This window comes from Dipodomys spectabilis, unplaced genomic scaffold (genome assembly GCF_019054845.1).
Source record: "Dipodomys spectabilis isolate Male_0828 unplaced genomic scaffold, ASM1905484v1 ptg000107l, whole genome shotgun sequence".
Lineage (NCBI taxonomy): Eukaryota > Metazoa > Chordata > Mammalia > Rodentia > Heteromyidae > Dipodomys > Dipodomys spectabilis.
In genome coordinates, this window is record NW_024870784.1 from 7654524 (window position 1) to 7671573 (window position 17050).

General features: G+C 64.8%; 1 protein-coding gene across 3 annotated transcripts; it reads left to right on the forward strand.

Annotated features, from left to right (window-relative positions):
- Positions 1-1502: 1502 nt before the first annotated feature.
- Cryaa (crystallin alpha A) lies at positions 1503-4768 on the forward strand. Of its 3 annotated transcripts, none has more exons than XM_042687323.1 (4): positions 1503-1742; positions 1962-2030; positions 3078-3200; positions 4559-4768. In XM_042687323.1, the coding sequence occupies exons 1-4, from the start codon at positions 1554-1556 to the stop codon at positions 4766-4768; spliced, it is 591 nt and encodes a 196-aa protein (XP_042543257.1). In that variant the 5' UTR covers positions 1503-1553. The 3 variants fall into 3 exon arrangements, with proteins under 3 accessions (XP_042543257.1, XP_042543258.1, XP_042543260.1); XM_042687324.1 differs by having other exon boundaries at positions 1554-1742; positions 1962-2045; XM_042687326.1 differs by lacking the exon at positions 1962-2030 and having other exon boundaries at positions 1554-1742.
- The last annotated feature ends 12282 nt before the right edge of the window (positions 4769-17050 follow it).

Consider the following 17050-nt stretch of genomic DNA (forward strand, 5'->3'; position numbering starts at 1 on the left):
GTGGCTCACACCTGTCATCCTAGCTACTCAGGAGGCTGAGATTTGAGGATCGTGGTTCAAAACCAGGTGGAGCAAGAAAGGCTGTGAGACTCTTATCTCCAATTAACCACCAGAAAACTGGAAGTAGAGCTATGCCTCAAAGTGGTCAAATGCAGAAAAGCTCAGGGATAGCACCCAGGACCTGAGTTCAAGCTTCACAACTGACTAAATAAATAAATAAAAAATAAAATAAAAGGAAATAAGAAAAGAAGTTTTAGAAAGGTGAGTTCTCTGACACTTGACAGTAACTGCACAGAGCCACAGGTGGGATGGGGTGGGACAGCCATGCCACTAAGGCAAGGCTGGTTTAACCGCCTTGCTCTGGGCAGTACCCCAAAGCCGGGAGGGCAGGCGGGGCCAGCAGGCAAGGCTGGTTTAACCGCCTTGCTCTGGGCAGTACCCCAAAGCCGGGAGGGCAGGCGGGGCCAGCAGGCAAGGCTGGTTTAACCGCCTTGCTCTGGGCAGTACCCCAAAGCCGGGAGGGCAGGCGGGGCCAGCAGGCAAGGCTGGTTTAACCGCCTTGCTCTGGGCAGTACCCCAAAGCCGGGAGGGCAGGCGGGGCCAGCAGGCAAGGCTGGTTTAACCGCCTTGCTCTGGGCAGTACCCCAAAGCTGGGAGGGCAGGCGGGGCCAGCAGGCAATCTCGAGCATGGGTCCCCTTTCTCATAAGACCCAGACACACTTCACAGGCCTCACAAAGCAAGGCTTGTTCTGGAATCACGAGTGCCAGCTGGCTTCATTTTCTTTTCCTTTCTTATCTCTTCCTTTCTTCCATTTTTCTGTCTCCCCCCCTTCTCTTTCTCCTTCTTTCTTCCCTCCCTCCCTCCCTCCTTCCTTCCCTTTCTTTCTTGCGTCAGAACTGGGGCTTGAACTCATGGTCTGGCACTCTCACTTTTCCACTCAAGGTTCTGTCACTTGAGCCACACCACCATTTCTGGCTTTTTGCTGGGTAATTGGAGGTAAGTACCTCTCAGATTTGTCTGCCAAGGCTGGCTTTACATGGCGATCCTCAGATCTCAGCCTTCTGAGTAGCTGGGATTGCAGGTGTGAACCACAGCACCGGCTGCTGGTTTCTGCTTGGTTTTCCTGAGGTTTTTGTGAGTTTCTGAACTCTGTGATCAGTGACACATGATGCTGGAGAGCCCGAGAGGGGTCTCCTGTCAACCTCGTGCCTCAGCTTCCCTCCCCTGGAGGGTGGTCGAGAGGACAGCATGCAGTGATCCCTTGTGTCCCTGGCCTGTCGCGATGAGACCCCGTAGGGACAGAGCTACCCCGGGGGACATCTGGCCGGAGCGCTGGCTCCGCGGGGCTGAGCTGGCAGGCACACGGCCCAGCCAGGCTGCTGACGCTGCAGCCTGTCTCCTGAGCTCAGGCATTTCCAGAGAAATCCCTTAATGCCTCCATTCTGTCCCGGAGTATATAGAGAGGGCTGGCACCCGGGCTCCCCACTGCGCTCCCAGAGGCCCCTGTCCCGATTCGCTACCTGCCTCTGGTCCTTGTGGTGCCCAGCAGAAGATGGACGTCACCATCCAGCACCCCTGGTTCAAGCGTGCTCTGGGGCCCTTCTACCCCAGCCGGCTGTTCGACCAGTTCTTCGGTGAGGGTCTCTTCGAGTATGACCTGCTGCCCTTCCTGTCCTCCACCATCAGCCCCTACTACCGCCAGTCTCTCTTCCGCACGGTGCTGGATTCTGGCATCTCCGAGGTGAGGCCCTGGTGGTGCTGGTTTCTCCTTGCTGGTTTGGGGGGGCCCGGCCCTGGCAGAGGGCAGCTAGGGATCCCCGAGGGGCCCCCAGAACCACTGCCGCATTGCCCGCCCAGGCGTGGCAGGAGCGCTCGCGCCCTGGCTGCGGCCGCCCCGCCGGCCGAGCGGGGCCAGGACCAGGCCAGCCCAGGCTCGACTGCTGTCTTTTCCTCCCATCAGCTCATGAGCCACATGTGGTTTGTAATGCAGCAACCACATGGCGGAAACCCCAAGAACAACCCTGGCAAGGCAAGTTCCATGGCAGTGGGAGCTTCCTGGGTGACTTCCCGCACTCTCCCCTGGGCGGGGGGAGGACGCTGCCCTGAGATGGAGAGGAAGGCACAGCCCCCAGCTCCTGGCCACCTCCGCTGCCACCCCAGCCAAGGTGGAGAAAAGGCCACAGGGCCATCTCCTCCCCACCTGAATGGCTGCGCAGCGCTGGAGAAGCTAAGGCACCCACAGTCTCAGAAGTAGGAGAGTCCCTGAGCTGACCCACTGGGAGCCAGCGCAGGGAGCTAATGGTCTAGGCAACGGCTCTGAGTCAGGAGAGCAGAGGAGAGGAGAGGAGAGGAGAGGAGAGGAGAGGGGAAGCGAGGGGAGGAGAGGGGAAGCGAGGGGAGGAGAGACAGTGTGCAAGGCTTTGTGGGCTGCTGCAGTACCATGCCCACTGTGTGTGGGGGACTGGCGTGGCCGGGGGAGGCCTGGCGAAGCAGGGGCAGTGAACTTCCTCCAGTCAGTCCCAGAAGTCAGCCAGCCGGCCCATAACCGGCCTCCCCCAAGCATCAGCAGCCAGCCAAACAGTAACACAACAGCTATCTAACCCCCAAAGAGCTATGCGACCCATACAAAGCCAACTGACCTATGTCCAGACAACTGACCATGTCCAAACTCCTGGCCAGCCCATAATGAGCCACTAAAACTATTATCAATCAGCCAGTCAGCTTGAACTCAGCACCATAACCTATAAAGCAGACAAGCAACTCCTTTACTGGCCGTCCGGTCTACAACCAGCGGGCCAGCTGACCATAGCAACCGGCTGCCCAGCATCACCGGGCAGCGACACACCACTGCCCATCTCGGGGTCGGTGTCCGGTGGAGGCCGGGCCTGGGGGCTCAGGCGAGCGGACAGGGTTGGTCCGGGCACACTCTGTTCCCACGGAGGAGCGGAGGAGGGACTGGCTGCCCGGGAGCTGCGGGCACAGCCCCCCGCAGTCCTTGCCCGCAGCGGGGACGCACCGGCCACCCTCCCGAGCTGGCGGCCCTGTGGGGAGCTCCATGCGAGGATCTGGATTTCAGGTCCGGTCTGACCGGGACAAGTTCGTCATCTTCCTGGATGTGAAGCACTTCTCTCCTGAGGACCTCACCGTGAAGGTGCTGGAGGACTTCGTGGAGATCCATGGCAAACACAACGAGAGACAGGTGAGCTGGGCCTGGCGGGGGCCGGGGGAGAGGGCCGGGAGGGGGGCAGGGGGCCGGGAGGCCGGGGCTGGGGGCCAGGGACCAGGGAGGCCAGGGCTGGGGGCTAGGGCTGGGGGCCGGGGAGGCCGGAGCTGGGGGCTGGGGCCGGGGAGGCCGGGGCTGGGGGCCGGGGGCCGGGGAGGCCGGGGCTGGGGGCCGGGGCCGGGGGCCGGGAGGTGGGGTGGGGGCAGGTCTGGCCGCGCCCAGCCCCTCCTCACCTCTCCCCTGGGGCTGCGGCCGTCTCTGTGACTCTGAGCCTGGGTCGGGACCTTGTCTCGGGAATCCAGATTGCGCTGTCTTGAGCGCCGCCTGCCATGGCTCTTTGCACACGGTGGTGGCAGGGTGAGCGCAGCCGTGCCCCGACACGCCCGGCGTCGTAGGTGGGGCCTGGTTAGTACTTGGATGGGAGAAGGACCCCCCGGAAGTGACTGCTGCTGAGCCAGTGTGTGCTTCCACAAGCAGCCTCTGGTCAGAGGGCAGGCTCAGGAACCCCTGTTCCCCCCTGCGGCCTCTGAGGTCCGGCCTCCGGTCAGAGTGGCCTCTGAGGTCTGGCCGGCGGCTCTTGCAGCTCGTAGCCAGCAGGGCAGCGCTCTTCCCGGTGCGGTGCCACCAAGCTCTGTGGTGTGGAGGTGGCCCTGGGGTGTGAGGGGACGCTGGGCGTGGACGCTGGCTCCGCGCCCCCTTTCCTGGGCCTCGGGCCGCTGGGGCTGCGCAGGCCCCGGTGGAGCAGGGACGGGGCCGTGTGCAAGGCTCCGGGCTGCCGTCTTCCTCTCTTTTGGCAGGGCGTGGGGTGGGGGTCAGGTTCTTACTCGCTGCCCTCTCCGCCTGGGGCTCTCCAAGGCCCCCCGAGCGTGATTTTCCTCCTGTTCCCTGCTTTCAGACGAAGCTCTGGGAGGAGCAGGAACTCGGGGGTGGGGGTGAGGAAGCCAAATCTGGGGGAGTCTGGTACTCAGGGGAAGTGAGCTTCTCACCAGGGGCGCTATGGGTAACCGTCCATTGGACTGGGCCACAGGGAGGGGGAGGCTGATGCGGGCAGGAGCAGCTTCAGCAGGACTGTCCAGGGTGCGGGGTCACGGGTGCGGGGTCACGGGCGGGACTGGCCAGGGGCCCTGCCTCTGTCCCAGTTCTCGGCTGAAGTCCCAGAGCCAGGGAGAGTCAGGACATAGCTGGGACTCTCTGGAAGGTTCTGGCGCCAGCTCTCAGGCTGTCTGGCCCAGTCCGGGCGAGGAGGCCTGCAGCCTGGCGGCCTGGCCCAGCCGCCGTGTGGGGAGGGCAGGCTCCAGGCCCGGCCCCGCTCTGACCGCGTCCTCCCCGTCCAGGACGACCACGGCTACATCTCCCGGGAGTTCCACCGCCGCTACCGCCTCCCTTCCAACGTGGACCAGTCGGCCCTGTCCTGCTCCCTGTCCGTGGACGGCATGCTGACCTTCTCTGGTCCCAAAGTCCAGTCGGGCCTGGACGCTGGCCACAGCGAGCGGGCCATCCCCGTGTCTCGGGAGGAGAAGCCCAGCTCGGCGCCCTCGTCCTAAGCGCCGTGGGCTCGGCTGCCGCTGCGGCCCTGACCCGGGCCGGGCCTCGCGTGCCGCCTGCTGCCTCTCCTCTCCTAGTCTTCACTTCCTTTTCATCTTCTCGGAGGGAAGGGGGTTTCGGGCGCGGGGTGCGGGGCCTCCTCCCTGTGTGTGTGTGTGGGGTCTGTCCCAGGCCCCCTGCAGCCGGCCGGCGGAGTGGCCACGTCGCACACTTCTCCAGATGAGACCTTGTCCCCTTCCACGCTGCCCGGCTTGACCCCGAGCCCGCCCCCCGGGGGCCGCGCACCCTGGCAGCCCTCCCTCGCATCTTCTCCCCCCTCCTTCCTCTACCTAGTGCCGCTCCGGGGGACCCTGGTTACCCACGAGCAGGCAGCCCCGGCAGCCAATAAAGAGCAGGTGACAGAAGCAACTCTCGGCGGTCCTGTTGTGCTGTCTACCCCTACAGGGTCTTGAGGGGCTGGAGGAGGGGCCTGACCACGGGGGAGGGGGAGAGGGAGGGAGAGGGGAGGTCGATGTTCGGTTTTGGAAGCTGAGGTGTGGCTCCAGTGGTTGAGCACCAGCCCAGAGCAGAAAAGACCAAGGACAGACAGAGGCCCTGAGTTCAAGCGCCAATCCCAGCACCACGAGATGATAAAAGGGGTGTCACGTTCTGTTCCTAAGGCCCCGCGCTCTCCTTCAGGCCCGCTCGAGGCCGGCCCCATCTCTGCCCCCTCCAGAGTGGCCCTGGGAAACAATGGCAGTGATCAGGGCCCAAGTGCCAGAGAACTGTCTCCCCGCGCGGGCCACTGGCTCCTGCCTGGGCCCCAGAGCCGGGACAGGACGCACCTGACAGCACAGCCTCCCGTCCAGGAGCAGGGACTCCTCACAGTTCCCCTGGGGCCGACTGGGGTCTTAGGGTGGGGCTGCAGCCGCCAGGCCCTGCCAGGCCCCGCCAGGCCCCGCCAGGCCACACAGAGGCCTTGCGCTCGGAGGAGCCTGACGCGCAGGGGCAGCGGGCGGGCAGCATCAGAAGGGTGACTGAGTGTGCTGTGGGCATCGCTCGGTAACAGACACCTGTGCCTCACACGCACACCACGCCACGCACAGGCCACACCATGGCCACAAACCCCACCCAGCACACACATGTGCACGCTCCACACGGCACCGATGCCCCTGCACCCACACCACACGCGCCATCCACGCCGCTGATCACACACAACACTGCCCACCACACCACATACCCCTGCACCATGCAGCGACACGCTGTGCACCCATGCTCTGCAGTGTCTGTGAACACCACAGCTCTCTCTCTCTCTCACACACACACAATCTCCACATGAGGCCTGCAATGCTTTGTTCTTTGGGCTGACCTCTTGTCTACAGCAGCACTTCCTGGGACTTTCTAGACTCCTACCCGCCCCTCCCTCCACACAGGATCCTGCCTTCCCCTCCTGCTTTGCCAGAAAGACAGGAGGACGGGGAGACCTGGCCTCAGGAACGGGCCAGGCCGGGCCCCTGCTGTGTTCTCCTGGGTCAGCTCCAGTGTACACCTGCTGCGCCTTGCACCCTCTGCCGGATTGGGCGTCAGGGCCTGTGACCCCCATGTCTGGCTGCAGCCAGAGCTCGGGGCTGCCCCGAGCCCTTGGGGCCCTGCAGTTCTTGCTTGGTTCTTGCTATGTCTGAGTTATGGCTCCAAGTTGTACAACAAGGTCCCTAGAATGGATTCAGCGGGAGACAGATCCTTCGTCCTTAGAGACGACCAAGGTACAGACAAGCAGGTGTGTGGGGAGTCTCCCCAGACCACAGCTGCCTGGCCTCAGGTCTCAGCTTCTCCGTCCTGGCTGGCACCCGCCCAGGCCCGCACAGACACCCTGTGTGGCTGTGGGACAAGGGTGACCTGTCTCCCCCGCACTGTTCTTCACCTTGAGCATCTGTGTTCTCATCATGACCATCACTGTCGTCATCGCCGACGCCGTCACCGCCATCCCTGATGTCACCACCACCATCACTGACGTCTTCCTGGCCACACTGGTCCTGTTCGGCTGGCGACCTGCTGGGTGACCGCCGGCAGGTGTGCAGCCCCGCTGAGAGCCAGCCACCCAAGGCCTGGACTAGATGTTCTAAGATGACCACCAGGTGGCAGCAGAGGCCTTGCTGGAGCTCCAAGACCTTGGCTGGCAGGCGCTCGGGAGCACCAGCCTTAAAGGTCACCTTCATTGTGGCAGACGCAGGGAGCAGCCATCAAACACTGCAGAGCCCGGCGTGGGAGCCCCTGGGCCGGGGGCTGTGGAGCTGCGGAGCTGCAGGACCTTCCCGGCCGGCGGGAGAACGTGAACGGGGCTGTTTTATAGGCTCAATTTTGTGAAATCATTGGATTGTTCTTAATGTTTCTGGTGGTACTGGGGTCTGTACTCAGGGCCTCATGCTCACTAGGCAGACACCCCACACTTGAGCCCCCAAAGCCGTGGCAGGCCGGCTGGCACTGTGCCAGCTTCCGCAGTTCTGTGCCAAGTGACGTCAGCCCTGCCGGTTCAGGGCTTCTGTCGCTCCAACAAAGACCAAGACATGAGGGCCAGTCTGAGCAGCCTCCGTCCTGCCCTTCCCTCCCCTCCCCTGGGTAGGTGCTGGGTCTCAGAGTCCTGCCAGCCACAGGTGAGGGGCTGGATTGGCTGTCCGACCCTCCAGCTTGAGAAGAAAAGCTTGTGAGGGCCTGGGAGACTGGGAGAGGAGCTGCTCCGGGGCACAGCCTTCTCCGAGGGTCTCCTTCAGGATGGGAGGGTTAGAAAGGGGACCCAGTGGGGGGGGGGGGAGTCAACACAGGGACTCCTTAGCAGCAGCTCCTGGGCAGCTGGCTGGCTGGCTGAGAGGCTGGAGCTCCCTGAGCTGGCGGCCAAGGACTGAGCTTACCAGAGGGACCCCAAAGGAGTTTGCAGGCTGCTGTCATCAGAACAGAACAGAGCAGAATGAGAGATATTCTCTCTCTCTCTCTGTCATACACATACACAGAGGCAGAGAATGCACAGATGTGCATACACATGATAGGTGCATGCACACACAAAGCACACAGAGCACACAAGGGTGCACACACATGCCAACAAGCACACACGCGCACAGCCCTGCAAAGGCCATCTCAGTGCACGGGCTGCTCTTTGTGTGATTTGTACTTGAGCTTGAAAGATACAAACACGCAAAGACACTTCATTCCTGTTTTACCACCTTGAGGAACGATCACTCTCTGGGGCTCAAGGGCACGCCAAGGTCACTGGGGAAGAGAAGGGAGGGGAGTGGTTCGCAGAACCCTGTCCTCACCTCTACCAAGAAAATCCAGTTAAAAAGCCAGGAGGGAGCCGGGCGCTGGTGGCTCCCACCTGTCATCCTAGCTACTCAGGAGGCTGAGAGCTGAGGATCCAGGTTCAAAGCCAGCCCGGGCAGGAAAGTCCGTGAGACTCTTATCTCCAATGAACCACCAGAAAACTGGAAGTGGCGCTGTGGCTCAAGTGGTAGAGCGCTCGCCTAGAGCTGAAGAGCTGAGGGATGGCGCCCGGGCCCAGAGTTCAAGGCCCAGGATCAGAAAGAAGAAAAAAAAAAAGCCAGGGCGGGTGTTGCTGGCCGGCCGGAGGCATTTCGGAGGGAGACGAGGGCGCGGCGTGGGGGAGGCCACGGCGGACCGGCCGGCGGTGAGGAGACGGGACACTCGGGATCCGTCACAGCCGCGGAACGCCGCGCGGCGCCACGCCGCGCCCTCCCCACGCCGCGCCCTCCCCACGCCGCGCCCTCCCCACGCCGCCGCCGCACCACGCCGCGCCCTCCCCACGCCGCGCCCTCCCCACGCCGCGCCCTCCCCACGCCGCGCCCTCCCCCACGACGCGCCCTCCCCACGCCGCGCCCTCCCCACGCCGCCGCGCCCTCCCCCACGCCGCGCCCTCCCCACGCCCCGCCCTCCCCCACGCCCCGCCCTCCCCCACGCCCCGCCCTCCCCCACACCGCGCCCTCCCCCACGCCGCCGCCCTCCCCCACGCCGCCGCCCTCCCCCACGCCGCCGCCCTCCCCCACGCCGCGCCCTCCCCCACGCCGCCGCGCCCTCCCCACGCCGCGCCCTCTCCCACGCCGCGCCCTCCCCACGCCGCGCCCTCCCCACGCCGCGCCCCCCCCACGACGCGCCCCCCCCACGCCGCGCCCCCCCCACGCCGCGCCCCCCCCCACGCCGCGCCCTCCCCACGCCGCCGCGCCCTCCCCACGCCGCGCCCTCCCCCACGCCGCCGCCCTCCCCCACGCCGCGCCCTCCCCACGCCGCGCCCCCCCCACGACGCGCCCTCCCCCACGACGCGCCCTCCCCCACGCCGCGCCCTCCCCCACGACGCGCCCTCCCCACGCCGCGCCCCCCCCACGCCCCGCCCTCCCCACGCCGCGCCCTCCCCACGCCGCGCCCCCCCCCACGCCGCGCCCTCCCCCACGACGCGCCCTCCCCCACGCCGCGCCCTCCCCACGCCGCGCCCCCCCCACGCCGCGCCCCCCCACGCCGCGCCCTCCCCCACGACGCGCCACGACGCGCCACGCCGCGCCCTCCCCACGCCGCGCCCTCCCCACGCCGCGCCCTCCCCCACGCCGCGCCCTCCCCACGCCGCGCCCTCCCCACGCCGCGCCCTCCCCCACGCCCCGCCCTCCCCACGCCGCGCCCTCCCCACGCCGCGCCCTCCCCCACGCCGCGCCCTCCCCACGCCGCGCCCTCCCCCACGCCGCGCCCTCCCCACGCCGCGCCCTCCCCCACGCCGCGCCCTCCCCCACGCCGCGCCCTCCCCACGCCGCGCCCTCCCCCACGCCGCGCCCTCCCCCACGCCGCGCCCTCCCCCACGCCGCGCCCTCCCCCACGCCGCGCCCTCTCCACGCTGCGCCCTCCCCATGCCGCCGCCGCGCTGCCGCCGCGCCCTCCCCACGCCGCGCCCTCCCCCACGCCGCGCCCTCTCCACGCCGCGCCCTCCCCACGCCGCCGCCGCGCTGCCGCCGCGCCCTCCCCACGCCGCGCCCTCCCCCACGCCGCGCCCTCCCCCACGCCGCGCCCCCCCACGCCGCGCCCTCTCCACGCCGCGCCCTCCCCACGCCCCGCCCTCCCCACGCCGCGCCCTCCCCACGCCGCGCCCTCCCCCACGACGCGCCCTCCCCACGCCGCGCCCTCCCCCACGACGCGCCCTCCCCACGCCGCGCCCTCCCCCACGACGCGCCCTCTCCACGCCGCCGCCGCGCTGCCGCCGCGCCCTCCCCACGCCGCGCCCTCCCCACGCCGCGCCCTCCCCACGCCGCGCCCTCCCCCACGCCGCGCCCCCCCCACGCTGCGCCCTCCCCCACGCCGAGCCGCGCCCTCCCCCACGCCGCGCCCTCCCCCACGCCGCGCCCCCCCACGCCGCGCCCCCCCCACGCCGCGCCCTCCCCCACGCCGCGCCCCCCCCACGCCGCGCCCTCCCCCACGCCGCGCCCTCCCCACGCCGCGCCCTCCCCACGCCGCGCCCTCCCCACGCCGCGCCCTCCCCACGCCGCGCCCCCCCCACGCCGCGCCCTCCCCCACGCCGCACCCTCCCCACGCCGCGCCCCCCCACGCCGCACCCTCCCCACGCCGCACCCTCCCCTACGCCGCGCCCTCCCCCACGCCGCGCCCCCCCCCACGCCGCGCCGTCCCCCACGCCGCCCCCGCCGCGCCCCCCCCACGCCGCGCCCTCCCCACGCCGCGTTGCCGCTGCCTTCTGAAAGGAAGCCGCTGCTCCGCCGCTGCTCCTGGAGGCGCGGGGCTGGCGATGGCGGCGCGTGGAGACGCAGCAGGCAGGGCTGTCCGGGGCACCAGAGCAGGCCCAGCGGTTGCACGATGCTCAAGCCAGAGGAGCGGGCGGCCCTGGGCCTGGTGCCCTGCGGTGCGGGGAGTCACCTGCTCTGAGAGGTCTGGGTGGCCGAAAACAGCGCGAATGCACGGGAGGCCAGGCCACAGTCGACGTGTGTGCAGGGCTGCGCTGCCTGGGTCCGGCCCTGCCCGGCTCCCCACGCGCTGCCCGGGTCCCCACGCCCTGCCCCGCTCCCCATGCGCTGCCCGGCTCCCCACGCGCTGCCCGGGTCCCGGCCCTGCCCGGCTCCCCACGCGCTGCCCGGCTCCCGATGCCTGGCCCGGGGTCCCAGCCCTGCCCGGCTCCCCACGCGCTGCCCGGCTCCCGATGCCTGGCCCGGGGTCCCGGCCCTGCCCGGCTCCCCACGCGCTGCCCGGCTCCCGATGCCTGGCCCGGGGTCCCAGCCCTGCCCGGCTCCCGATGCCCGGCCTGGGGTCCCGGCCCTGCCCGGCTCCCGACGCCCAGCCCCCGCTGCTCCAGGTGCTAGCAGGCACTCTGGGTCTGCCAGAGTGTGGTGGGAGCGGCTCTCCAGGCTTTGCTCCCAACGATTCCCCTGGCTTCTCTCTTCACAAGCCATTCCTCCTCCTGCCTGAGTCTCCGTCTAGCCAAGACCCAGGGCCCGGGTCTCAGGAGCACCTGATCCAGGCTGGTGGCACTCACATCTGAGCTTCATTGATCAGCAAAGCACCCTTTCCCCTCGTGTGGGTTACTTTCCAGGCTCTGGGGTGTCACACTTAGTCATATCTCTCTGAGGGGCCTAGATCACCTGCAGCAGATGTCGGTGGCCTCCCTGCGTTCACTGTCCTTGCTGCGCTCTCTCTCTCTCTCTCTCTCTCTCTCTCTCTCTCTCCCTCTCCCTCTCCTCTCCCCCCTCTTTTTCTGTCTCTGTCCCAGTACTGACATTTGAATTCAGGGCCTGTGCACTGTCCATTAGATTTTTTTCACTCAGGGCTAATATTCTACCACTGGACTCAAAGTCCCACTTCTGGCTCTTGGTGGTTAATTGGTGTTGAGTCTCATGGACGTCTCTGCCCAGGCTGGCTTTGAACCTTGATCCTCAGATCTCAGCCTCCCTGAGTAGCCAGGATGACAGGTGTGAACATTGGCTTTGGCTCCCCATTTAAAAGATGGAGAACCTGAAGGCCAGAGGCGCACAGACTGGAGGGCCGGAGGCTGGAGAGTGGGAGGCGGGAGGCTGGGGTCGGAGGCGAGGCTGGAGGGCTGGAGGCTGGGGTCGGAGGCTGGGGTTGGAGGCTGGGGTCGGAGGCTGGGGTCGGAGGCGAGGCTGGAGGGCCGGAGGCTGGGGTCGGAGGCGAGGTGCAGCCACCAGTCCAGCAAACAGGCGTCAAACCAGAGGCATGCAGGGAGCGGTGAAGGGCAAAGTTCCCAGGGCCCTTTGGAGAAAGTCTGTGAGTCACTGATTATTTTAGTACCTCAAACTGAGCGGCTTGCAATGTGTTTGATGAACGAGCCGACAGAAGCCCCACCTGCCCCCCCTTCTTCCCAGCCCCACCTCCCGCGCTCCTCTAAGAGCTGGACGGTCAGTCACAGGCCGCCCGCTCCCGCTCTCAAGGGGCCAGCTATAAGCCCATGCTTCAGTTCTAGATGTTTCTATCGCCATCCGCAGTCCCCGCCCAAAATGACCAGTGAGTCACCCAGTAACAGACGCTGGGCTGGCCGCTGACCGGCCGGGCCACAGCCACCTTCGGGTACCAACATCAGCGCTGGGCACCAGAGAACACACGGAGCCTCCCGGGGCTGCAGCCGGGTCGCTGCCATGGGTCAGGGCCCGGCTGGAAGGGTCAGGGCCTGTCCTCAGGGCCGTGTGCAAAAGTAGATGCTAAGTCACAAGTGTTAAGCAGGTGGAGTGGAGGCGGAGGGGGGGACATGGGGGGGCAGACTGGGGTGCGCACACAAGGCGCCCCTCCCTTTGGCGGGGAGAAGGTCCCCACGGTGCTCTGTGCCCACGCTGTGACTCAGCGTGTGGTGTGCGCTGGGTGTCTGTGACACCGACTGAGTGAGTGACGGGCTGAGGACGGTGACGTCCCCTCCCGCCAGCTGCTGACGGCCACCTTGCCTAGTGCTGCCTGCCTCAGCGTCTTCATCCGTCCAGTGGAAACTGAGTTTGTGGGGGGGACTAGACTCGCCCCAACGGTGGTCAGTTAAGGTGTGTGTGGGAGGAGGGGGGGAAAGAAGGGAAAGCTGGAGAAGGGAGGGCGGGCCGGCGGGGGGGGGTGTCTCTGGATCAGGGGCTCGGCTGGCCCTCACCCCGCCTCCCACAGCCAGCACCATCATGCCAGGCCCAGGGCCAGCCCACGGGGCCTCTCCTCTGCCCTCCACCCCTGCAGCAGAAGCTAGACAGGGCCCCGTGGCTGCTGAGGCACAGCTCGGTGCACCCCCGCAGGCTGTCAGAGGGGCTCTGTGAGAAGGGAGGCCATCTGACCTCCGCCCTGAGCCCCGCTTGCCCAGCTCCGCGGCCGCAGTGGCTCAGCGAGTTGTCACAAACAGGCTTGGGGGCCGCAGGGCAGGGCAGGAAAGACCCAGAGGCCTGGGTAGGAGCTCTTCCTCCTCCACTGCTGAGGAGCGGTCCTGGGGCCGGGATCCCGAGTGTGCGCACACCTCCTGAGTGCACAGGTGTGCATGTGTCTGAATGCATTCAGACGTGGGTGTGAGCACACCTCCACAGACTTGTGCCCACAGGGGGAAGTGTGTGGCACACTTGTCGATATGGATGCAGGTATGTGTATACCTGTGCACACACATGGACACACGTGTGTGCATTCGTTAGTGTGGATGTGTTTACACTTGTGTGCCTGCGTGGAAGTGTGCATGCACACTCCTTAGTGTAGATGCGTGTGTGTGCGTGTGTGTGTGTGTGTGTGTGTGTGTGCATGTCCTGTAAGGGTGACGCAGGCCTCTCTCCAGGCAGTGTGCAGTGTCTGGTGCTTGGTCTTCGTGTGGGGTGTCTGTGTTTCCCACACGGGGTGTCCACAGCTCGCACGGGCCTGGTTCTGTGAAGAAGGACTGGAGGCGGCCAGTACTTTGTACTTATGGCAAAATGCTCCTTCCCTTCCCCTCTCCTCCCCCTCCTCCTTCTCGGCTTCCTCGTCCTCCCTTCCCCTGCTCTCCTCCCTTCTCTTCCCTCCTTTCTCATTCCTCCCCCTGAAGTCCTGCTTCAGAGTGCTCAGACCTAGAGCACAGCAGACTGGCTGGTGTGCAAGTGCACGTGTGTGTGTGCGCCCGTGCATGTGTAGCTCAGCCCTACAACCCCAGGCAGGCAGGGGGGACGCTGGGCGTGGAGTCTGAGCCGCCCGCCGGGCCTGGCTGATTGCTCAAGTTGCCTGCTGGAGTGGCACCTGCTCTAAACTGCGATCAAGCTAACTTAGATAGAAAACATGCAAATACACTTGGAGCTTTCTGGAAATTAGCACGTGAGCAGGTGGAGGTGAGGCTCTGGAGAAGGGGCCGTCGCGCGCCCGATCACGGGGCAGCTGGGTGAAGAGGCTCCCCAAGGTGCAGCTTCTAAGGGGGGACCGGTGTTTGGAGGCCGGCTAAGGAAGCCAAGGAAAGCTGGGGAGCTCCGGCCGGCTCTCCAGCACTGGATGTGGACGGCGTTGCACAGTGAGCTGCCCATCTTGCAGGCTGAGGGGTCCCCGTGCAGCCGGGGACAGACCTAGAGACCAACACAACCCCGAGATCTTCGGCTGAGCTCCCTGGAGCTGAGTGGGGTGGGGAAGGCCCAGAGACACGCCGCCGGTGGTGGGAACAGCGCTTGGGCTGTCTGTGGTGCTGCCCTGGCGATCTCCGTAGTGGGAGCAGAGGAGGCCAGGGTAAACGGAAGAACCGCATTGCTCCCTGGGATGGAATTTGGAGGGTGGGAAAACAAAACTCAGTGCGGCTCACGAGGGAGCCCGGGAGACGTTGAGAAGCTGACTTCCTGGGAAGCGGAGCTTCCCACAGCCAGCTGGTCCTGGGCAGAGCCAGCCCGCAGCGCAGAGGCTGAGCTGGAGGCATCGGGGTTTTCCATCAGAGCGCCTCTGATGGCAGGCAACCTCCTGTGAGCCGAGAGAAAATCACTTTTAATCATAAAACTGTATTTGAGTGAGCAAGTGAGAGAGGCAGACAGAGAGACACACCGAGAGAGCTTGAGAGACCGGGCCTGCCGCAGATCCGCGCAGGCCTGGCGGTGGGCAGAGGCCCTGCCGAGCTGAAGGGCTCTGGAGAGCTGGGCCACCTGCAGCGACCAAGATCCAGCCTGCTAAGTAGAAGGGCTCCCACAGAGGGAGACCTCACCAGCGACAGGGCTGCCCAGAGGGAGGTGGGGAGAGGCCGGGGAGCGGTGGCAGGGATGGGAAGAGGGTGTGGCACCAGAAATGGGGCCAAAGCCCCCGTGCCGAGGTTGCACGCGCTCAGTGACGTGTATGGGGTCAAGGGGTGGCGTGCATTCCTTTTCCGCTAAGGGTCATAGTCAGGGAGCTCATGAACCCCAGAGTCAGGGCGTCCATCAGCTTGCTCCCGGAGCCCCACAGGCTGCGACAAGCACCGGGTCACCCTCCGGACACACAGCTGCACACGAAGCAAATGACCAGGAACGCCGCCTTCCATCCCCAGCACACGAAGCAAATGGCCAGGAACGCCGCCTTCCATCCCCAGCACACGAAGCAAATGGCCAGGAACGCCGCCTTCCATCCCCAGCACACGAAGCAAATGGCCAGGAACGCCGCCTTCCATCCCCAGCACACGAAGCAAATGGCCAGGAACGCCGCCTTCCATCCCCAGCACACGAAGCAAATGGCCAGGAACGCCGCCTTCCATCCCCAGCACACGAAGCAAATGGCCAGGAACGCCGCCTTCCATCCCCAGCACACGAAGCAAATGGCCAGGAATGCCGCCTTCCATCCCGCTCCACAGGGCACAGTGCCTCCGAGGGCTGACGTCCCGGCTCAGGTGGTAGAACGCCAACCAAGGAGCAAAAGCGTCAGATACCAAGTTCTACTTCTGGTCTTTCCTCTTTCATTTTATTTTTCTGGTTAGTCTATTTCTGGTACCACTCTGCTCAATCCCTTCACTCAATTAACCTCACAAGCCATTGACTGGCTAGTCGCACACTTGAAGAAGTGGTCTCATCTAAAGCTCTGATCATCTTTTATTAGAGTATTATTATTATTATCTTTAAGCAGCTATACAAAGGGATTTCAATCATGTGTCAGTTCATGAGTACAGACATCTTAAGTGTCAGGTTGTTTTATTATTTTGATCCTAGGAACCATGTCCGAGTTCCTCTGAGCCCATGAGTGACTTGAATGTGTGTTTGTGTCTCTCTGTGTGTATGAATGTGTTGCATGTACACATTACACACACGTGTGTTCACATGTTCATGTGTGTTGTAAGAGTGCGCATGCTGTCGTTGTGTGTGGCCTCATGTGCACGGGTATACACACATGATGTGGTTAGATTTATATTGTGTGTTCATTTATGCATGCATGCATGCATGTTGTGTTTGGGCATCCGATATGTGTTACAGGGGTTGCGTGCATATGGATGTGTGCTTGCTCATGCCTTGTGTGCATGCATTGTCTGTTTCCATGCATGCACACATGTGCACTTGTGTGTGCCTGCTTTCCTGAAACGAACCTATGTCTTTGGATTGTATTTTCAGAGGTGTTCTTGACCCTTGGACTCCTTCACAGTCCATTATGCCACAGATCTGAGGTTCCCATTGAGGCCAGCTCCAGGGCGCCAGGGGCTCCTCCTGACTGGGGTGGGAGGCAGCGCGCGGGGTCTCCCCGGAGGACAGCTTAGGACTTTTGTAGCCAGCATAACCGAGCCCATAGGCGTGGGGCTGCTCCTTCTCAGACCAATTGTTCAGAGCCACACAGGCAATCTCTGTGGGGCTGGAGAACGCCGGTCTGGCTTGACCAAATCTGACTCTTCACGCGAAGCAGGGAACTGCGATTTATTAGCATCTATGAAAAGAATGCTGTACGGTGCACAGAGGCGTGTCTGTGAATCGGGTCCAGCTACCGGCCGCCACTGGAGATTTCTGCCAAAGCCCTCCCATTTGCCAAACTTGTCAGCAATTAATTCTTTTTTTTTTTTTTTTTGCCAGTTCACCCATGTTCCCTTGTAGCATCCTTCAAAAATGGGGGTCATTTTGTCCAGTGTGAAGTTTCTTTGGAGTTAAATAGAAGAGGCTCGCACTTGCTTAGCGGGAGGGGGGCGATGGTGGAGTCTTCCGCGGGAGAGACGGCATGATAGGCGCATGAGGCAGAGCCCCGGAGGAGGGTTCTGCCAGGCGCCGCGCTGCTCTCGGGTACCAGGGGCTGGGTCGGGGAGGGCGTGGAGGCAAGCCGCCGGCTTGCTCACCTCCACACCGCCGGCTCCTCTCTGGACCCACTGCTAGTGACTCCATGCTAGATGGTGCTCACTTTACCTT